At 43.5% G+C, this 23,454-nt stretch overlaps 1 protein-coding gene across 3 annotated transcripts in view; it reads left to right on the forward strand.

Annotated features, from left to right (window-relative positions):
• KATNIP (katanin interacting protein) overlaps positions 1–22,367 on the forward strand; it is a 213,207-nt gene extending 190,840 nt beyond the window's left edge. For 2 of the 3 annotated variants that reach the window (XM_072598101.1, XM_072598116.1), the window contains 8 exons: positions 1,404–1,561; positions 3,014–3,081; positions 6,023–6,133; positions 7,112–7,251; positions 9,236–9,337; positions 11,095–11,255; positions 11,418–11,506; positions 19,748–22,367. In XM_072598101.1, coding sequence (XP_072454202.1) covers positions 1,404–1,561; positions 3,014–3,081; positions 6,023–6,133; positions 7,112–7,251; positions 9,236–9,337; positions 11,095–11,255; positions 11,418–11,506; positions 19,748–19,806 — 888 coding nt within the window. In that variant the 3' untranslated portion in view covers positions 19,807–22,367. The remainder of the gene's footprint in view (positions 1–1,403; positions 1,562–3,013; positions 3,082–6,022; positions 6,134–7,111; positions 7,252–9,235; positions 9,338–11,094; positions 11,256–11,417; positions 11,507–19,747) is intronic. The other variant, XM_072598109.1, reaches the window with a different exon arrangement.
• The last annotated feature ends 1,087 nt before the right edge of the window (positions 22,368–23,454 follow it).

Consider the following 23,454-nt stretch of genomic DNA (forward strand, 5'->3'; position numbering starts at 1 on the left):
GCTGTAGGAGAACTGAGACAGAACTATTACAAGAGGACATACTAAGCAGCCACCCTCATCTTTCTTCTAATCCCTATTTTGTCCAAGTTTCCTGTGACACTTGCATTTCAGAAACACATGGGAAGTGACAGAAAGGAGGCTGGCTGGAAAGTGGCATGTGTCCTCAAACAATTGGAAACAAGGCTAAGGAAATGTCTTTGCTCTACAAAGACCATAGATCCAAGTGTTTCTAGAGGTGGCACGCACATTGCTTCTAGAACATGGCCTAGAATCCCAGGTCATCTGGGGAGGAGAGTCTGCTTTTCATTTCACCAAATGCTTAATATCCCAGAGCAAGAAGTCTAGGTTTATGGGGAAAGTGAGGAGGGGAAGTTCCTGAGAAAGGTAAAAGTAAAGAGAACTGGGAGGGAGCTAAAGACAGTTGCCATTGTGGGTGATGACAAGCATTTTGGAAATCTTCCACTTTGAGTTTAATGATCTACCAATAGACCTTGATCTACGGAGGTGGTACCTCATTATTTGGAGAAGTGACTCTACATGCTGAGGGGAAAGCTTTCCTGAGCTCTGACTGGCAAATCACTTACCCTGGGCTAACTTGGGCTTCATTTTTTGTTTTTTATTTGCTTAACAAACATCATCACTTTGGATGACCTCCAGAAGGCCACTGAGCTTCTCAAAGGGCTAGAGATCATTCAGGGCATCAGCTATGAACAGAACTGTGGAAAGAACACTCAAGAGACAATCAGCAGATCTGGGCCCAATCCCAGCTCTGCCAATTTCCAACCGTGTGACCTTGGATAGGTCACTAACCTCTCCGAGCTTTGTTTTTCTCATTTGTCAGGGATAATAATGCTTACCCTGCACAAGGTTGTTTTGAAGGTCAAATGAGGTAGTCTACACAAAAAAAACATTGTAAACTGAAAGGACAGGCATGGATGGGGACTGGTCCTGTGATCTTAGTGATATGGAGAACTCCCAGATGATGAAACCCCCTCTTCTAATACAAGTCAGCACCTTCAGGTTTGCAACTTAGAGTCTTAGAGTATTGCCTAAAGTGCTGGAGTCATAAGGACCTTAGTGGCCAGGAGGTGCCAGAGGCACAGCCCAGCTCAAACCCAGGTTTCCCTGATTCCAGGGCCAGCTTTGGATCTCCCAGGCCAAGCTGCTTCTGTGTTAAATGCCAGCTGTTACACAATGCACTGCTAAGCCATGAGGATGACCCTAAAGGGACAATTTAGATATAAAGCACAATCTCTGCAGTGTGAGAAAAATGGGAATAAGCCCAAGTAAGATGAAGTACTTTGTGGGAAGTATTCTGCATATGGGCAAGGCAACTTTCTGTGAACAGTGGTGTGAATGTGTACTTGGCATGAATTTTCTGAAACAATGGGTTGTCTCACTAGGCCAAAGTAGTGCACGTGTTCCTGGATGGCCAGTGTGTCTCCCCGCCATTGGGCTTCCTCGTCCGCAAAGGGCCCGGCCACTGTCACTTTGACTTTGCTCAAGAAATTCTCTTCATTGACTATTTACAACTGCAGACATCGATGGGACCATCACGGAGGTAAACAAAGAGAGATTAACATTTTCACTGCCTCATATATCTCAGTGGGAAATTGGGAACCATATTTCCTTATATGTTGCTTTGTGGTGAACAACTGTAAGGTTTTACCTTTGAATTTGCTATTTCCTAAAGCTTAGCTGGGCCTTTGTCTTTCCTAGAAGCCATGGGATAGATACCCCACTATACTGTTTTGAGAAGGCTTTGGTTTTTCTCCTCCTCCCCTTCCTGCTGGGAAGACAATCCAGAAGATTGACTAGATTTCTGTAGCAGACACCAGAAGAATGTACCTTCCGACATATTTGTTGTTTAGCACTTAGAGTCAATACTTGAGAACATTTGGCAAATCAGTGTTCTTCTGAGAAGAGAGATGGATATTTCATGGATCCTCTGAAATGTTTTTGATCCTTGTTCTTTAGCACATTAAATTCAGACCATTTTGTAGATGGCACACTCAGTCATTCATTTAACAGATATTTACTAATGCCTGCTAATTTACTAAAAAGGACCTGTACCCAGAATCATACAGGCATATAAAGATGAACAGAGTCCTTGCTCTAACTAAACCTACAGTCCTGTGTAGGTGAGCTAAGACAAGTAAACATGATTCGAGGCAGGAAGTGCTACAAGAGAAATACAGAGAATGGGCTTTAGATCACTTGAGACTCTTCTAGCACTAAATACCATGATTCTTTGGATTGGGCTTCAATTCTGACTCTATTGCTTGCTGTATGACCTAAGTCAAATCCTTTTCCCTCTCTTTTCCTCAGTTTTCTTATCTGCAAATAGAGGGGGTCAGACTGGGTGACCACTTTTCACCTTTAAATCCCATCTCTCTTCCTTTAAGTCCTGTGTGAGTTCATAGCAGATAGATCTGTATCTAACACTCTTTTTGATATTATCAAGGAAAATTTCTTAAAAGGATAGAGATGAAGGAAGTGCATTGCAGACAGGAAAGAGCATGAACTGAGACTTGGAGTTGGGTAATTCTGGGATGCTTTTGGTGAATGAGCAGTGTAGTTTGACTGCAGTGTATGATTTCATGTAGGAAAACACTGGAAAGTTAGCCTGGAAAGGTCACAGAAGGTCTTAAGAGATTAAACTTTATCCTGCAGACAGTGAGGAACAGACAAATAACAGTTTGCTCATTTAAACACCTACTTGTTGGTGACTCATAATAAAGTCAACCTAAATGGAATGGTGGACTATTTCTTTATTGGATTATTGATGGGTGACACAGCACATAAGTCAATAACTGACCTGGAGTATGACCCAAGCTGGGATAGTTTCTCCATATTAAGGTAAGGACCATGTGCTGGACAGTTACTGATGAGTTAATGGAAATGGGATTGTAAAATATTGATAAAGGTGACTGGATAGCTTCAACTTTGTTTTGGTACTGATTATTCTGACATGCCATGGTAATCATCCTTAATGTACTGTTTTCTATTTTAGCAGGGCTAATTTAAAGAATACAGAACAAGCTAGCATGGACTATGAAGCCCCATTAATGCCATGTGGCTGTATCCTTCTCTACTAAGCTGTCACACCAAGGGAAGTTGAATCAAATTGTGATAGTCATTGTCTCCTTACAGGGTTTCAGAACTTTATTATAACTCTTTGTCTGCCCTATCACAAGTCCCAATTAAGAGAGAGAGGAGAAAGTTTTGTAAATATATTGTACTTCATGCGCCTATATATGCATATTCTTTAGATATGATTCAGGGCATTGCATTCATACCAGAAGCTCTCAAGTTTACAGTTTCCCTACTTAACTAAAATAAAATGTTACATTCATTTTACACAGTGGAAAGAATTCTGACCTTGGAAGAGAAGACTGAATTAAAATTCCAGCTCTTCTACTTACTAGCTTTGCAACCACAGGAATGGGACTTAATACTTCTGTGCCTTACTTTTCTCATCTGCAAAATGGGGGAAATAATAGCTGTTGCCACCAACATCATAGGACTATTATGAGGAAAACATTTTATAAAGTTTAAGATTCTTACTTTTGTTATTATCATTTCTCCTCTAAAATTTTCCCCTGATACCTCAGTGTGGTATCGAGCTAGTCTGGGTTCTTGAAATCCATGTCACCAGATTACAAGCTCTAACATGCCCACTCAGCTCGAAATTTTTCAGGACCAGCCCAGAGATAGATTATGTCTAGCTTGATAACGAGTCTAGCCAGGTTCAGAGACATTCATTACCAGGAAGTTGCCTTAATGAATATTTTAGACCACAGCAGTTCATAAAAACTATTAAGGTACAGAGGGGTTACAGGCTGCTATACTAGTTCCTTGAGTTTTAAAGAATCATTACTTAACATAACTCAGAATTTATTAAGCACCTCCTATGTGTAAAGCACTGCACTAGACATTGGGAATACAAAGCTAAAACCAGAACAGTTCCTGCCATCAGGGAACTTTCATTTTACCAGGGAGAAATATTAACCCTCTATTGATTTAAAACAATTACTTTTACAACTTATAATTCACCTTATTACACAATCTTCTAGGGGAAAAGCACATGGACTACACATCATAATGCCTTAATTTTTCATCTCTGACAGTGACTTCATAAGAGACACTAAAAAGGATCATATTGGGGTTGGTCAGGAAGACCCACTGAAGCAGGGAAGGGGGGTGGGATTAGTAAAGGGGTCACTTCTCAGAGCTTCTTCACTATTGGAGGATAGTATTCTATTAAGTGATCTATCCCCACCCTATATCCCTCTTCTGTACTAAGTGAGGAGTGAATGGGAAGTGGCAGTGAATAAAGTCCTGCCTTCCCTTTTTCCGTGCCAGAGGTTCCCAAACTTATTTGGCCTACCACCTCCTTTAAAAAAAAATTACTCAGTGCCCCACAGAAATCTACCTTCTTTAACCCTTTAACAGTTTTTTTTTATTTTTGCACCATTTCAAAAAAATATAAAATATGTATTTTTTAAATGACTCATATTAAATAATTTGTTGTAATTTTGTGGGGTCTTTCCTGCATTGAAATTTGATGACACAATATTGAGTCATGTAACCCTATGTTATCGTATTGTAAACAAATCATTACCTGAACAGATTCCTGCTGATTTATGCTGAACTTCCTGACAATGCAGGACACCTGCCAATACTTGCCTGTTAAGACCTGTCGGTGGACTTGAGCACTGATAGTTATAATTTGCATTTTCTGTGTTTATTTGGAAAAAAATGTAATCACTACAACTTTAACTCTGTTGCACAACAGATGAAGTGTACGAATGCTTTTTCAAAATTTTCTTATCTTCTCTTCTTTCCTTATGCTTCCACTGCCCCCTTATTTTTATTCAACACCCCTCAATTGCATCCGAGGCTGCTACCCCCCCCCCAATCATTCTAGTGCCCCTTAGGGGATGGGTTTGCCCACTTTAGAAACCTCTGTTCTGTGCTTCATAATCTTTAACCATATGGAAGGATTAACCCTGACAAGGATTGTGCTAATATCACTTTCTTCAGTATTTATAGTAGGTCACTTCTGAAAAGGTCAAAATGACATCCATTTAATCTCATTTGGTACCCAACAGGAAAGGCAGAGCAGTTGTACTGTCCATTTTACAGGTAAGGAAACTGAAGCCATGAGGTCACACAGTGGATCAGTTACCAAATCAGGATTGGTGCTTCTGTCTACAGACATGTTGTATTCATCCTGCCTTGTTTATTGTATCTCCAGCAGCTGAGAGAGTGCTTGGCACATAGTAGGTGCCTAGTAAGTATTTGGTTGTTAAGTAATTGAGGTAACATGGTAGAGGTATTACTCTCTCCATTTTACAAATGAAGAAATAAACACAGCTAATAAATGGCAAATTAAAAATGAATATCGCCCAAAGAGCACTTAAGAAACATGTGCTGGGGGTGAATGGGCTGCAATGCATTATAAAGGAAGTTCAGAGTAAAAAATGTAGTTAGAGAAATGTATATGATAGAAAAGGAAGACAGGCTGGTTCAGCAAGAGTAAGGGAGAGACACAACCCATGTGTTCTACTGACATCTTTAAGAAGAAGTCAGGAGGACTCTAGGAATGTCCTTAGCATGGCAGATGCACCACTGTACCTCCCTCCATGCCACTTCCCCATCCAGTCCTGAGGAACTTCTTGTGGGCTCTGGACAAGTCACATAGGATGGGCATGGGCATGTGGCAATGGGAAGCCCCTTGGGAGGACATGGACACACCTGCATATCAGTATCTGGGTGTATTAGACCTGGGGTCTTCTGATTGAAGATCCAGTGTTCTTTCCACAATTTCTCACTGCCTCTCTTGAACAGCCACAGCTTTGAAATATTTTAGAGGCCTCAGCCCCAGAGGAGAAGAAAATTCCTTTTTTTTCCCCCCAGTCTACAGTTTTAAATGAACAATGAAACTCATCCATCCCTTGCTGTTTTTATTTTATTCTCCACAAAAATTAAGTTGATAGTCCTTAATAGTCTATTGCAGTCATCTTCCAGTTTCAACTTCTCACCAGCTGGGGAGATCCATATTACATTGGCCTGAATGGACTGGAACTATATAATGAACATGGAGAAAGAATTCCTTTGACTGAAAACAGTATCCTTTATTGTACAGAATGACCCGTCCTCCCACATGGAAGGGGATGTAGGAGGTTGGGAGGGAACAAGTCAGTTACATTGCATGTTAGTGTCAAGTTTTATTTTTAAAAATTGTCACCTTGTTAAATATGCTTCTGAGACAGGAGACTTAAGCCTGTCTTTAGTTCTTGAAAATCCCCATGAACTTTTGGATCGGAGTCAGGTCATATCTCCATAGGCAGCCCTTGTGATTAGAGCCAACCCCTACCACCTGGTTCAGAGCTGCTATGGGTCACACAGGTTCTAAGGGATTGGCTAGAACTTCATGTCCAAATGTGGGATCAGCATAAATTATCCAATTCCTAGCCTCCATTTGGCCACCTCCACCCCCCCAAACTGTGATATTCTTGCTGGAGAGAGGCCCATTAGGGCCCGAGGCATTCCTCCCACCATGCTCCTGCTGTGACTAGGAAAGTGGTTTCAGGTTATCAGAACTGTCAGGTCACTTTTCTGCCTAGGTGATTACTGTCAGTTACCATCCTTCCTCCTTCTCTGGATTCCTCTTCCAACTTTTCTCCCCCATGCCACCTTCCCCTCACCCTCCCAGAAAAAACCTCACACTTCTAAATTTCCCTTTCTCATTTAATAGTCTTTTTTCTTCCCGCGTCTTTAACAGTTCTGGGAAGCTTAGATTTATCAGTCAACCTTTCGGCCAGTCTTCTCTACTTTATTCTTCTTAAGACTGGCCTGGCCCACCCCCTGTGCTCCTGTTCCTTTCTGCCTTCATGCACTCTCATTTTCTCTTGAACATCCCTAATTTGGCTGTCACTTCAGCAGCTACCAAGAGTAGCATGCAGCAGCTTCTGCCTGCCTGATACTTTGGCCCCATACTCCCCTGAGTTCTCCCATCATCTTGATGTAGGTTGGCAGATATAGATTGGAAAATGGTGTGCTGAGTACTTCGTTTGGGTTATTAGAGCTTAAAGGTTCACCTCAGACATTGCCGCTTTCCCAGACAGTGTGAATACCCTAGAGGGGGTGTGTGGAGATGTCCGAACTCCAGACAAGCTCATTGACCAAGTGAATGACACCAGTGATGGCAGACACATGTGGCTGGCCCCGATTCTTCCTGGCTTGGTAGGGTTAACCAATACCGCATGCTGTATATTGAAACATTCTTCTGTTTGGTGGAAAATGTTTTTTATTTTAATTTAGTATATGTCAAAGATAATGGAAAAAGCCTTGGATTTGGAAGTAGGAAAAATGAGATTTTAATTCTGCCTCTGGCAACAACTAGCTTTGTGACCTTGGGCAAGTCATTTTATCTCTGTGAGCCTCATTTTCTCTATTGATGAAGGGAAGAGATTATTATCCAGTCTGTCTCACAGGGGCATTGTGAGGATCAAATAATATATTGTGTGTTAAAGTTCCTTTGTAAACTGAGAAACACTAAAGCAATGGGAGGGACTCCTATATCCTTGTTGCTGTTACTGACATCTAGTCTCAGGTTCAACTCTGGTGTTCCTCACCTGTCCTTAAGTTTGTTGTGTGTAGCCCTCGCCATCCAAAGAATGAGTCTCCATAGCCATCACAGCATCTGGAAGAAAAGGATCCCAGGGTTTCCACTGTTCTCCATATCACCAGGCTACACCTTCTCCTGAGGCTCTGCATAATGGGGACCAAGTGACGGAGATTCTGTGGTCCTACTGTGGTTGTCCAAAATGGTTAGAGGAAGGAGCAGAACTGGCTGTGCCATGGCCACTGTTTTCTGAGGAGCTGTCCTCTGTGCTCCACACCCTCACTGGTGTTTAAAATTTGAGAGTGCCAAGCTGCCTTTGACTTTTATTTTTCCAAATCAGAACGAAAGCATGAGGTTGTTATCACATTGTAGGAGTTAGAGCTAGAAGAGATCTCGAAAAGCATCTAGCTCAGGCCCCTGAGCCAAGACAGATGTGATCTGCCCAATGCTACATATCTCCTACATGGCACAGCTAGGATTTGAATTCATTTCATATGACTACAGCTATGGAGTTCTTTCCCCTACCTTAGGATACCCTGACTGATGCTAGGATCTGAAAAAAAAAGCACTGCCCAAGTACTAGTGGAGACCAAGGGCTGGCTCCCAGGATGGAGACAAGCCTGACCTGGGAGTTGGGAGCCCCAGCTTCTCATCCCTGATCTCTTCTTCCCCTCTTTGGGGCTCAATTTACCACTGTCATGAGAGGGAACCAGATGATCTACATGTTCCTGTCCAATTCAAAATCCTATAATCCTTATGATCCTGTGACAAGAATGAAATTTTTAAATTGGTTTCCCTCACCCCTCCCTGGAAATTTACCATCTTTCCCCACAATTATGCAGTTCTGCTTTTTGAGACATGTTCTCCTATCTGTGTTTAATTTATGGTCTGTGGGTAAAGGGAAGGAAAGCTAAATAGGAGACATTTAGTTAGGAATGCTCTGCTCCTCTCTGCTGGGCCCCAGGCCACTGGGCTGGGGAAGCCAGGGTGGAGCAGGCATTACAAAGCCTCCCTAGTGAGGAGGGTGATGTGAGCACCTGAGAAACAGCTCCTCAGAGAGCCTCGTCAGCATTCTGCTGTTTGCTGAGGCTGTTGTTACAAAATGCAGCCACATGGGACAAGGCTGACTCTCAGCTGTCAGGAGACTGTCCAGGTAAATAGGCCTTATGTTGGTGGGACCCCAGAGCACAGTGGGACTTGCCCTCATTGAGATTCATCAGGGTGGTGGAGTGGAAAGACCCCTGACTTTGGAGTCTGAGGACTCTGATCTGAATTCTGGCTCTGGGACCTCACTAAGTCCTTCAGGGCTTCACTCAGCCACCCCCTCTTATGGGAATCCTTTTCCAAACCCCAGTGGTTGTAAGCAACCTGTCTGGGCCTCAGGTTCTTCCTACAAAGTGAGAGTGTTAGACTGTGATCCTCCAGGTCCCTGCCAGCATTAAGTCCCATGATTGTGCCTGCAAACGTTTAGTCCCTACTTTAGCATTATTGCCCCCTTTCTCAGCATAGTATCTCTTCACGCTCACCTTTGGCTTTCCTGACTCTGTGTCAGTTCCTTTCTGTTGCCAAACATGTCTGCTTGACCAGTCTTTCCTCTGACAGGTGAATCGGGTTTATGTGATCTTTGATCTGCCTACCACTGTGTCTATGATCAAATTGTGGAATTATGCAAAAACTCCCCATCGAGGAGTAAAGGAATTCGGAGTAAGTGCTCATTCTGCTGGCTGCTAATTGCCCCTTGGCAAGATGATTTTTTTTTCATTTAGTCGTGACTTTGAAAACCAATGTCTCGTCTCCCAGGATGTGAGTGCTCCCTGCTGTGAGCTTAAAACATAACGAGGAGAGCAAGTTTTCTCTCAGGATGCAGGTCCCTGGTGCCAAGCCCTCCTGAGCATGCCTGGCTGTCATACGGCCCCTTTGCTTCTGTGGGACTGGTAAAAAATCGGAAAGTCATAGTTGTGTTCTCAAAAGATGTGATTCCAAACTTGGAATCATGACCCAGGTTCAAGTCCCAGCACTGTTAACTCCACAGCCTCTTCCCACCTGCCCTTGAATTCTGTACTCTGCTCCTTTGAAGTCATGCCATCTCTTGGGAGGTGGTCTTTATTCAGAGAGTCTGTAGAGACTTTTCCCTTTAAGGGTTACATCCTTTAAACACCATCTCCCTCAGATCACTATCTTTATCTTTGTGATTGGAGATTTAAAAGGTGTTTTGGGGGGTGTGCCCCCCATCTCTTTTCCTCCATAAATCTAACCTGTGCCTGCTTGGCATCCTTCCAGGATTTCCTGGTGCCTCTAGGAGAAGGGACAAATGCCTCTGTCAGGCATTTCCATTCCGTCTTTTGAGACTTTCATGTTCTTCCCCCTCAAGCACTCTACATCCTAGCCAGATTGGCCTATTTTCTGTTCACCATCCACAGCATGGCATCTCCTGCCTCTGTGATTTTATATAAGCTGCCCCTTCTTATTTCTGCCTTTCCGACTCCCTGCTTCCCTTCAGGGCTGCATCAAATACCACCTCTCACACAAGGGCTTTCCAAATCTAGTCCCCTCTCCCCAGTTATTGTGTACTTACTAATTACATATTTTACATTGACTGAACTCTCCATGTTGTTCCCCCACAGGCCAGGGACTGAGTCATTTTTTCCTTTGTATCCCCCTTGTCCAGAGGTGGGGAACCTGCCCCATTTGGCCCTCTAGATCCTCAAGTGAGGCCCTTTGACTGAATTCACATCCCCAGGGGATTTGTTCTGTGAAGTTTGGATTCAGTCAGAGAGTTACAAATTTCCCCCCCCGCCCCCACTCTTAGAGGAGTGGTTGGCTACCTACTTCCAACTAGAATGGTGTCCTTGGAAGAGACTAATGCCACCCAGCTCCCCTGGCCAACTGGGATACATTCCCTGCCATAACAACCTACTCCTGGTCACCACCCAGAGGCTACTAATTCAGGACAGTCTAAAGGAGTCCCTCCCTAACAACTTTGCCAAACATTTTAGAGTTGGAAGTACTAACCTCCCATCCAGTGTCATCCTTCTCCAGAATCTCAACAGATGGTGATTACTACTTCCTAAGGCAGCCTGTTACATATTGTTGGATAGTACCTCCATAATTATATTGAGCCAAAATTGGTTTCCCTATAATAGCTCCTTATTGGTCCAAGTTTAACCCTCTGGAGCAAGTTAAAACAAATTTCTTCCTCTTTCTCCACTTGGTAGACTTTCAGATGGCCTTTCATGACAATTCTCTCAGTCATTCCTCTTAAGCAGTGGTTTCCAGACTCAAATCAAGTGGTAGCTTTGGGTAAGATGACAGCTGCCTGGTGAGGGGGATGAGGGATTTTTCTGGGCACACCATTCTAATGTCCTGTGTGAGGAGGCATCATGGGAGTAAACCAAAGGTCTTTCTTATCCCATCCTTTTATCATTATTTACCATTAACATTGTCTCTGCCTCTTTCTCTAGCTCCTTGTCGATGACTTGTTGGTATACAATGGTATCCTAGACATGGTCAGCCATGTGGTACATGGCATCCTGCCTACCTGTGATCCTATAGTCCCCTACCACACCATTCTCTTTACGGAGGATGAAGAGATCTGCCACCGAGAGAAGTACACCATTATCAGGTTTGTGAGCAAGACCTAATGGGAAACAGCAATATCATTTGTTGGCAGTCCTTTCTAGGGGAGGCTTTAGTAGACCAGATGGTGATTCTCAGAGAGGATTGATGATGGCCATGTCTTGGCCCAGAAGATTGATTGAATCTCCCCATTTTCTTCCTTCTGCAGTAATCATGTTGAGGATCAGGATGTCCGAATGATGAATGAAAATCAAATTGTTAGCAACTCCAAAAAGAAACAGACGACTGCTGACCCAGGTCAGTTTCATTTCTCTCACAGAGAGCCTTCTATCTCTTACTTAGTGTTTGCTGAAATTGAGACTGAGTCAGAGCTCATCATGTAAAGCCTCTATTCCCCAAGTTTCTCATCCCCCTTCTCAATCCAAAATCGATATGTCTCTGACCCTGGCCAACCTTAGACTGTGGGGATGATTAGCTGATGTTGGCAGATGCTTTGGAAAGGGAACTTTCTAGCATGTCTTAGCGTTAAATCATACGGAAAAGCCCTGATTAACCAGCATATTTAGGGAATGAGATGTCCTGGTTAATTACATTTTTTAGATAACTCAGGCTTAACCAGAAAACCCTTTGGCATCAATGTTTATCATGGAAAATCTTTCCAAAATACATACTTCTCAGTCTTTGTGAAGGCCAAATGGTAGATACAATTAAATCCTTATTTTAATGGCTCTTATTCTTAAATTGCCAATGTGACTTAGTAAATAAGGTACTGGACTAGGAGTCAAGAGATTGTGGGTTCAAGTCCTACTAGCTCTGTGGTTCTGGGTACCTCACTTAATGTCTCTGTACCTCAGTTTCCTCATCTGTAAAAAGAGGGGGTTGGAGTCAGTGTCCTTAAAGATCTCTTCTAGCTTTGCTGTGACAGCACAAATAATAGATATAACTGATGACCTTAAAGGTGAAGCTGAGTGGTCACCTGCTTGGGAGGTTGTAGATTCCTATTTAGAGAGAGGTTCAGCTGAAGCCCTTTGCAATCCCTCCCAACCCTGAAGTTCTATAACAAGAACTAACATTTATCTAGCCTCAGAGACCTTGAGAACCAGAAGGAACCTTAAGTGGCATTGAGGGCAGACCTGGCATTTTACAAACAGGGAAATTTCTCCATCTTGGTTGCTTTCCAATTTACCATTATAGCATTTTCCACTTTAGAAGGAACTCACCTGGATTTTAAAAATCTGATCCTCACAAAACTCTGAGGTGGCAGGGAGAGGAGCTTCGGTGTGGTGAATGGGGCAAAGGGCTGAGAGTTAAGTGGCTTGGACTTTACTCCCAGCTCCAGCACAGATGCACTGAGTGACTTTGGGCCAGTCACTTTACCTCAGTATTCATGAATCTTTTCATCTGTATAGTAGAGGCCTTGATTGGATTAGAATGACTTCGAAGGTCTCTTCCAGCTCCAGAATTCTATACTTTCCATTTTCCATGGCAGAACAGTGACCTCACCAGTAATAGCATTCCATCAATTCCTTCCTGTCTTGGTACATGCCTCAGTCCTTCTCACTGTAGGACCTAAGTTCAATGATATTAGCCTTTCACTAAATTTTCCTCTCCTCACATGTCTGTTTTGGGGATCTTAGTGAAATCTCAGTTCTGGAGACATTTCAACATCGAGGAACTGTTAGCATGGTTTCAGGTCAGAAATAACCACCTGTTAAGTGGATCTCCCATGATCAGGCTACAGCACTGGTTGTGCTAATCATAGGCTTGCCTTTCCAGGTCTCTGTTCACTTCTCTTTCATTCTCTTACCATAAGTCCCCTGTTTATTCAATGGCATTCTGACAGTTTGCTTTATGAATTGACCTTGTATCCTTCTGCCATTTGTATGAAATAACTCAGCTGGAAATTCTCTGCACAGGGCAATTTCCTAAATTTTGGACAGTAACGTAGTTGTATGAGACCTTCACCCAAGGGAACAGTCAGTCTGCCTTAAGTAGAAACAAGTCCTTGAACACTGGCCACAATTATAAGGCTGATATTTTTACTCACATCTCTTTCCCAGGGCTCTAAAAGTCTCCTTGATCTTATTTGACTTCCCCAACTAGTCCCTGACCACAAGTGCCTCCTGCCCTCTGGGTCCCTATGCAGGTCTTTGTGCTTATTTTTCTCATGCCACTTTTGGAATCACTCATCTTTATTCTTGCTGATTGTTACCTCTCAGCAGGGATTGGAGTAAAGAAAATAATTTTAGGGAGCCTGAAGACCCAAGCTTCCCAAGTTGTTCCAGTTTGGGTGGATAGGGGGGGAATCCATTATGAGATCATAACCCTCACAAAGGGTGGTGATGGTGAGGAACTGTGATCACAGAAAACATAATAATCTACCTGAAAGAGAAGTCTCTCTTTGTCACCCACAGAATCAGAAAATTTTAAAGTTGGAAGGGACTTCAATGGTCATCTAGTCCATGCCATGTCCCAGAGGGAATCCCCATCCTAGTATTCTGGACAAGTGATCATGCAGCCTCTGCTTGAAGACCTCCAGAGAGAAGGAAGGTGCTATCCCTGGAGGCAGTGCATTCCCCTTTAGGGCAGCTCTAATTGTTAGAAAGCCTGAATTTGTCTCTGCACAATTTCTAACCATTGTTCTCGGCTTTGCCTTCTGGGACCAAATAGAACAAGCCTATTCATTCTTCTATGTGACAGCCATTCAGATATTTGAAGACAGTTATCAGGTCTCCCCTGTGTCTTCTCTAGTTTCTCATCTCTCATTTCTCTAACTGATCCTTGTTGGCCACCTCTGGACATTCCTCAATTTATCAATTTCCCTCTTGAACTATGGTGCCCAGAACCGAACATAGTCTTCCAGATGTAGGCTGGCCAGGGCAAAGTGCACCCAGACTATCTCAGTTTTACTCCTCAATACTCTCTATGTTCTAATAAAAACGCAGATTACATCAGCTTTTTTGGCTGCCATTCCTGGTCATTCATTAAAAACCCCCAGATCTTTTTAGGCAGCCTGCCATATCTAATGATACTTTGCCTATCTTGTACCTTTGAAGTTGATTTCTTGAACCCAAGTGTAAGACTTTAAACTTAACCCTCGTGAATTCCATTTTATTAGATGCATCCCAAAGTTCTAACCTGCCCAGACCATTCTGAATCTTGACTTTGTCATCCAGCACATTAACCATCCCTCCTGGCTTTTTGTCATCTAAAAAGTTGAGGAGTGTGCCAGCTATACCTTTATCCAAGTCACTGATAAAAGTCTTCAATTGCAGAGAGCAGAGCACAGAGATCCCTGGGGGACTCTACTAGTGCGATCTCCTGCCAAGATGACATTAACCATCAATGATGACTATTCTTTGAGTCCAGCCATTCAACTAGCTCCAAATCCGTCCAACTATAGAATCTAGCCCACATCTTTCAGTCCTTTCCCTAAAAATACTATGAAACATTTCACCAAATGATTTATTAAAATCTAGGTAAATTATATCTACAATATATCCCTGATCTACCAGTTTAATAACCCCATCCAAAAAAAAAAAAGGAAATAAGGCGATTCTTATTCACAAAGCGTCCCTGAAGCCATGCAACTTTTTGTCATTTCTGTGGCCCTCTCTAGATGTTTTTTTGTAGATCCTCTTTAAGGATCCATTCTAAAAGGTTTCTCAGAATTAAGTCAATTTCACTGACCTTTACTTTGCAGGCTCTATTCTCTTTCCATTTTTGAAAATCAGAACAGCATTTGCTTTTCTCCATTTTCTCGTCTGACGCTCCTCCCATTTTCCATGATCTTTCAGATATCACTGACTGGCTCATCAGTCTGGCATTCTTTCAGTACCTGATGGTGTACTTCATGTGAGCATGTGATGCAAATTCACCGAGAGCAGTGTAGGTGCACTCTGACCATCTCCTTCTTCATTCATTTTAAATTTCAACATCATCTTTATTCTTCCATTTCCAGTCCAAAGGTCAGGTTCCTTGACAGAGAAAAAAAAACAGACAAAAGAAGCCTTGAACAACTGCACCCTCTCTTTGCTGTCAGTTACCATCACTTTGTCCTCCCCAAACAGTGGTCCTCCCCGTTCCTTGATTCTCCTTTTTCTCCCAGTGTAACCACACACACACACATACACACACACACACACACACACACACACACACACACACACACACACATATACACACACTATCTTTTTATTGTCTTTGGATTTCCTTACCCACCCTCTGCTACACTTTTGGCATGGATTTTTACAGACCTGCACCACATCCTTGTAGTAATTCTTTATTTCTGTCTTCTGTTGGGTGAGCTCCTTTTGCATCCACATTCCTCTTGTCAGATGGCGTTCCTTTTCTTCCCTTTCTTCAGAATTGTTTCCTGTCATTCTTTAGAATTTCCCAACCTCCTGGAATCTCTTTTAGAATTTTAGACTTTGGGATCCTACCCATCTTTCTTCTGATGCCTTTGAAATTGCTTCCACCCCTTCTTGAATGATGAAGTTATCATTAAAGCAGCTCTAGTTGTTAGCTATCTGGTTTTGACAGAGAGGGAACCTCCAAGAGATTATTAAAGGGCCCTCATATCATGCTCTACTCAAAATCTGTTTCCTGAACTCCTCATCTCTCTCCTTCTAATGCCCAGATGGATGCTTATGTGCCCTCCTGGTGACCAAACCACTTCTGCTTTGCCACAGTACTTGTTTTCCCTTGGGCTCCCTGCTGTTCCACCCCTGCTCATGGATTTTTTTCACACAAATTTAGCTCGGGAACATAGAGAATATATACTTCCTTTTGAATAAGACAGACCAGTTCACATCACCATTTCCCTAGCATGGGTCTCCTCCCTCCTGTGTGTTATGAATATTCATGAGGTCCCATTTGCCTCCCCAGATTAGCACCTCTAGTTCCTTGGGCTTGTTGTCTAAACTTGGGATGTTTTCATGTTCGTGTTTGAGGCCACAAGTTTCACTAACGTCTCCTTTCTTCAGTTTTGTCCTTTTGACCTTCAGGTCAAGTGTGATTCTTATTTCATCATTGCTCTCCTAAGATATTCCATCATTCTTTTTATCTTAAAGCCCTTTGGATTAGATTTGCAAGACACCTGGCTAAGATCCTTTTTCTGGCCTTTGTTAGCTGCCCTCTATCTTTGCCCAGGAGGCTACTGTGACTTCTTGTCCAGCCAGATTCCATCCTCAGAAACCCTTTCCTTAGTTACTTTTCTGAATCCTTTGCGTTCAGTAGGAAGGTCCCCTTTGCCCCTCTGGTCTTCAGTTTATCCTCTATGGGAATGCTTTCTGAATTCCTACTGGCAACATACTTTGTATCCATGTGAATCACAACAAGTGGCTAGTAGTCATCTGTTTTAGCAGATCTTAGGTTTTCTATACAAATAAATATACATGCATGTCTGTATGTGCATATATGTGCATATTCAGGCCTGAGCAATACAACCAACCTGTGTGGCTGTCAGATCAACAAAAAGCTGCTCCAGTTCCCCTGAGCAGGAAGTCATTCCTTCCTACTGCCCTGTTCTTCTTCCTCTTTCATTGACTAATCACTTTCACCTGATAGCTTCTATGGCTCCTTTTTATTATTGCTTCATATCAACAGAAGCAGCTCCATCATCCTCAGAAGGGCTTCACGTTGTGTGGGACTTTTTCCACTTTTGTTCATTTCCCTCCCACTCACCCCCTTCTCAAAGGCCTTATGTTGCTTCATTTTTGTCTTGCTTTAGTTTGTATTTCCTTGTCCCTGACAACCTGGAATGTGAGGAGATACTCACCTTTTTACTTGATAGCCAATCTGGCTTCCTTTCCTTTCTGTAAACAACTACATATTTTATAGGGAACTGAGCCAAATTTATAAAAAATAAGATCCATTCCCCAGTTGATAAATAGTCAAAGAATATGAACAGGCATTTTTCAGAAGAAGAAATCAAAGCCATCTATAGTCATATAAAAAAAATTTTCTAAATCACTATTAATTAGAGACAACTCTTAGGTACTACCTCATACATATCAGAATGATTAATATGACAGAAAAGAAAGATGAAAAATATTGGTAGGCATGTGGAAATATTGGGACACTAATGCTCTGTTGGTGGAGTTGTGAACTGGTATATCCATTCTGGAGAATGCTTTGGAACTATGCCCAGAAGGTTATAAAACTGTGTATACTCTTTGACCCAGTAATCTGACCACTAGGTCTATATCCCAAAGAAATCAAACGAAAAGGAAAAGGACCTACATGTACAAAAATATTTATAGCAGCTCTTTTTATGGTGGCAAAGAATTGGAAATTGAGGGGATACACATTAATTGGGGTATGGCTGAATAAGTTGTGGCATATAATTGTGATGGCATACTATTGTGCTGTAAGAAATGATGAGCAAGATGGTTTCAGAAAAACCTGGGAAGACCTGTATAAATTGATGCAGAATGAAGTGAGCAGAACCAGGAGAACATTGTACACAGTAGCAGCAATATTGTAGTGATGATCAACTGAGAAAGACTTAACTATTCTGATCAATATAATGATCCAAGACAGAATTGAAGGACTCCCAGAGGGAGGTGTATTAGCAAGCACCCTAGCACACTCAGGATGACAGGGTCTTTGATCCTTTGATCCTTATAAAGGAAAGACAGCTTAAAAGGAGTTAACAGTCCTTCTTTAATTAAACATATATGAATCACTCACCAGTTAAGTGAACATGGAGAAAATAGAGAAAGAGAAAATAAAAGCAGAGAAATTAGCACAAAGATCAACAGACAGGACTCCAATTATCTGACAAAGTAATATGACCTCCTCCATACACCACTGCATGGGAAAGCTTCAACAACATGAATGATTGGGGGGGGGGGGGCTCCTCAGAGACCTAATAATCCTCCCATAAAACAGCCACAGACACTAGAAGACAGCTGCCATGCCTTTCCCAAGACTTCTCTTTTCTAGTCTATACATCCCCAGTTCCTTCAACTGATCTCTTGCCCACTTCTCCTAGAGTACTTTCCAATGTACACTTTCTGCCTTGTTATTTTACCTATCCACATATGGCACCCAGAACTCACAGAGACACTCTGAGATCAGATCTGACCTAGGCAGAAAACAGGCTCCATCCTAACTTCCCTTACTTGAGGCACTGTACTCCTACTGTTGCAACCTAATACAACATGAGAGCCATTGCGCTGTGGTGGAAAGAGCTGACCTTGGGGTCAAGAAGACAAGGAGTCAAGGCCTGCCTCTGACACGTGTTGACTGTGTGACCCTGGGCAAGTCATTTAATCTCTCAGCCATCCAGCGACTCTGTAAGACATAAAGTTGCAGAGCAGATACCCATCTAGACTGGTACAGAGAGTTTCCTCATAGGCAATTCCCTGTATCAGTGAAATCACAGGTGTGCTCAAAAAACACACCCTCACACATATTAGCCTTCTTGGGTGCCCCATCACAACCTACTGCTGTTGCATTTGCTATCTTCTAAAACCTCTGGTCTTTCTCCCATGAGTTGTTACCTAGGCCCCACTCCCCCAGGAGCCAGGGGGACTGACTTGAAAGGTTCTAGGGACAGAGGAGGAAGGACAAGGGGCCAGCATGAAATGCACCAGAAAGGCCTCAGGCAGATGGCTCAGCAGCAACTGCCTTCACCTTCTGGCTACTTCAACTGAGTCCCTGGAGAGTCTGCCAAATTTAACCCTTTGATCCCAGTTCCTGATCCTGGACTCAGTGTTCTCAGACCAAGTTCTGTGCCTCTTCACCTTTGCCCTTTTACCTGATTTCACCCAGTCATAGTTCTTAACCTCTTAGGATTTGGTTCTTGAAACTGTGTAACCTTCAGCTAGCCTGGTAACAACATTCACAGTGTCTCAGGCACTTCTGCAATACAGTATCAACCAGTGTTTTCTCGGTGTGTGTCACTGTCTCTCTCTGTCTCTGTTTGTCTCTCTCTCTCTCCTCCCTCCCTCTTATTTCTGTCTTTTCCTCTCTCTCTCTGTCTCTCCTTTTTTTCTACCTCCCTCTTTCCCTTCCTCACCCCCTTCTCTCTGTCTGTCTTTCTCTCTCACACATACACACAGCCTCTGGAAGCATTCCTTTTCTGGAACCCAATTTATTAAAAGTTAGAATTCTAAGTAAATTTTTTTAAATAGAGCTAGAAGAGATTATAAATATGACCTAAACTTACTGCCTGATCTCCCAGATCAGGAAACTGAGGTCTGGAGAGGGGATGTGACTTCCCAGTGTCACAGAGCACTGAACCATTGTTGCTTGACGCCCCATGCAGTGCCCTTTCCATCTCACCAGGCCACATCCCCTTTCGTTATAACAAGTAGGAGTGTGAGGGGTGGGAACACATGGGTTCTAGGACCTCCCAGATCCACCCATCGATAGAAGACTTACTCATGAGCTAGTAAGGGTTCCTTCAGTCCTTCCTCCCCTTTCCCATTGCTGACTGGAAAGCTGAGGCCGCTCAGCTCAGTCTGTTGATGTTAATGGGCTTGTCCGTCATGATAAATTGTGATGCCACGTGTTATGGTCTTTCAACAGCTTTACGCCCCAAGACCTGCATAAGTGAGAAGGAAACAGTGAGGAGGAGAAGGCACTGACAGGCTGAGGAGTGAAAAGTGTGGTCCGGCCAACTCTTTGCTTTGACGCCCCAGAACTCCCCCCAGCAGAGACCCTTCCACTCGCAGGCAGGGGAAGGCTTATTGATGGATGTTAAGTTCAGGCCAAGTATGGCCCTCCCTTTGCATTTGGGTCTGGTACTTTGCCAACTGAAAATCCAGAAGAGATGTGAACTGAGTTCCAGTTAACACCACCAATCAAGAGGGGGCTGGGATAACAGTCAGCATGGACTGGAGTCTGTTTGGGGATGGGGAAGAGGAGATCCAGAGGTTAAATTGCTTGGAAAAAAAAATACAGGCATTGCTGTATACAAACCTGGAGGACAAAGGGCCACTTGAACTGTATTTTTCTAATGGATTTTGAGTTTTTTGTTTTGTTTCACTTGCCATTCTACCAAGTTCCTCTCCTGCTCTCTCTGAGCCCTCTCCTGGGTACCTTGTCAGGCTCAGGCAGCTGCAGGAAAAGCCAGTTTAAAGTCTGTAGTGGGAAATTGGCCTACAGGGAAAAAAACCTGGTGTAGAAAAGGAAGAACTGATATGAACAAGAGAGCTTCTCCCTCCAGCATGTGGGCCAGCCCCCAGAGTGTGAGCTCAGCAGTTACAAGAAAATAGGTTCTGGGGCCACAGCCAAGGGCCAGCTCACTGCCGCTGCACATGCTCACAGCTGCTCTTTCTTTGGGTGGGGAGGCATGTAGGGATTGTGAGGGAAGCTCTCCCTCCCTACTCTTCTTCCAAGGGCCAGTGTGGGGGACATTATGTAATCAGAGGACATGGCCATCGTTGGTAAACTTAACTCGCCCTTTCATTATTTGATGGGACAGTTTTGGGGCAGAGAGTGGAACATCTCATGCTTATACCCTTGGAAATTTCCACATAGACCACTTGTTTCATGCAGACCCTCATCCTTGTATCATTCCTCCCAAATTCTTGGTGGAGGAGTATCCCTGGGATAGCCGCTAAAAATGAGAAGCATCTCCACACTTTATGTGCACACCCATGTGTTTGCCTGTTTGTGCACACTCACACACACACACATACACAGTTCTTGGGTCTTAACTCTCTCTTAACTCTCCAGGCCGGGCTGAAACCTAAAGAAGGAAAGTGTATAATGTTAGGTGTCATATAGAAAAGTAAATTCCTTCCCTTTCTTGAAAGCAATGCAAAGAGGCAAACAGAAGAGAGCCTGGAGGCTGCCTGGGTCCTCATATCTCTCCGAACTTTGACCCAGGGAATACAGACCAGCCTTGACCTGAGGTAAGGAGAGGGCTAGAGGCCATATTTGCCTCCCAGAGCCCATTCTAGCTCCCTGCTTGGTGTATGTCCAGAAAGAGGATGCCACCTTGGCCCATGGTGACAGAGGGTCCCCCTGACACTGAAGTCCAGTAGACTGAATCAAAAGCAAAATTTCCTCACTTCAAAGTGGCAGCCCAAGGTTAGTGACATTATGTCCTTGGAGTGGTGGGCTGAGATCTGGGGAAGCTACAGATCAGCCGGTGATGTTCCCCTTGGGGTAGGATAGAGCACCTTGAAGTCAGATTCCTGGGGCATGAAGTGCTTCCAGCACTTCCCTCAAGAAAGGGGATGTTGCCATCTCGTTTACTTTGACCTGCAAAGGGCTCATCCCTCATGTTATTGCCCTGCAAGCTCCCTGAAGGATAAGACCCTGGAACTCTTAACACTTTGGAAACATTTAGACTTGGAGTGTCAGGTCCCTCCAAGGTAATGGTCCCAGCAGCTGTTTCCACCAGCCTCAAGTTACCAGCACATTCAGTACTCCCCCTCCCCCTTAATCCCCCCACAGTGGGGAACAAGTGAACCTCAACCCCTGTGCCATGAGCTGCTCAAAATACATCTACTTCCATCTATATACCAAGTTCTTATCAGGGAACTAATTGGTTTCCCAGTGGTGGGTAATTTCTTGTTCCAAATATTAATCTGTTGTTTTTCTGGCGCCCAGCCCGGAGACAGCCCATGTACTGTAAGTATGTTACTATGCAACAGAAAACCTGAACAAATATTTTACAAGATTTGCAGATTAAACGTAAGCAGCTATGCAAATGTGCTTTCCATTTGTAACTTGTGGATGATATTAAGATCAGGATTTGCCCCTCCTAACTAAAATTTATCATTTACTCAGCTTTTAAAAAGCCCAGCTTCTCTGCTCTTAGTGAACGCTCCCAGTGTGTGGGATAGTATATGAACTGTCCTCCATGGCCAAGCGCTTAGAGGAGAGAGAAGTAGAAGGAAGGTCAGATGGATCTTTTAGGTTAGCAATCCAAAACCCTGCTGTGAATTTACAGGCATCTGACAAAACTACAACAACAAAAAAAACCAAACCACTCCATGACCAGCCTAACACCAGCCATTTGTATGAGTCAGATTTGTCTGTATAAGTGCACAGGCACACATACACGCACACACTGTATCTGCTGATATTGTTATAACTGTATGGACCATACAAGGCTAGAAAAGGATTGTACAGACATTCAACTTCAAAGAGATTTATACTATTTTTTCCAAAAGTCAATAAAATATGTTCTAAAGATGTTGTCTTATTTGGGAGGCGGAGGGCAGTCAAGGATTCAACTGAAGATATTTCCTAATTAAAAGGCAGTCTTCTCACTCTCAGCTAATGGGGAAGGAGGAAAAGAAAGTGGAAAGGAGAACAAGGGAGAAAGGGAAATGAAGAAAGAATAAATAAACTAATCCCCTGAGGTTTCTCAGTAGCCCCAGTCTAGTCCCCTTCTCATTTCTGGCTTTTATCCATAAGACTGCCTCCAAAGGGAGGGCCAGAGGCTGACCTGTGGCAGGTACCTGCCTGAACTAGGCACTCTGACAGTGAGGAAAGGCAGCAGCTGCAGCTCAGGACCCACCTGTCTGACTTCCTCCAGGGCTACCTCCTCCTGCATTCTAGAAACATGGCCCTTCCAACACTTTCAGCTTCAGCTTCTCACCAAAGATGAGGCCTGAGGTCAGACGAATTTTTAAAGAGTCCACAAGGCTGCTTATAACCACATCACTTTATTAATACATCCCTCGAGGGTGGGCCCCACCAACGCCTGACCAGCTCACAGAGAGAATGCTCCAGTACATTGAGGGGGCTGCTGCACACTGTCAGTCGCCCACTGAGCCTGACAAACAAACATTTGACCTTGGTCTTGGCTCAGGGTTTCCAATGAGGCGTTCATTTCCCTCTGCATCTTACTTCCAACTCTGGCCTGTTTTTCCCCCTGATCTCCCCACCGTGACGAGTGAGAATAAATCACGTTCAAGGCTGCTGTCAGAGGGGCTGTTCAGGGACTTGTTTATTTTGTGTGCACAGATTAGACAAGAAATTTAAAAATTAAGTGGAGTGACTGCCAGAGAGAGCACTAAGAAAGGTCCAGGAGCTAAGGAGCAGTTCCAGGTTTTTTAGAGAAAGGCAGCTGTCTTGGTGTAATTAACAGGAAACAATCTACCCTTTGGTTTTAAAGAAATCACAGCTTTGATGGTTAGCAGCAACAGTATATGCAACAAAACCCAGGAAGACCAAATGATTGGGATTTCTCAACTGGAGACATTTCCAACTATGCAGCAAACTTGCCTCACCAAGAAAGAAATGAGCCTCCCCCTCTCCCCCAGAGCTTTCCA

Source organism: Notamacropus eugenii, chromosome 1 (genome assembly GCF_028372415.1).
Source record: "Notamacropus eugenii isolate mMacEug1 chromosome 1, mMacEug1.pri_v2, whole genome shotgun sequence".
Taxonomy (NCBI): Eukaryota; Metazoa; Chordata; class Mammalia; order Diprotodontia; family Macropodidae; genus Notamacropus; species Notamacropus eugenii.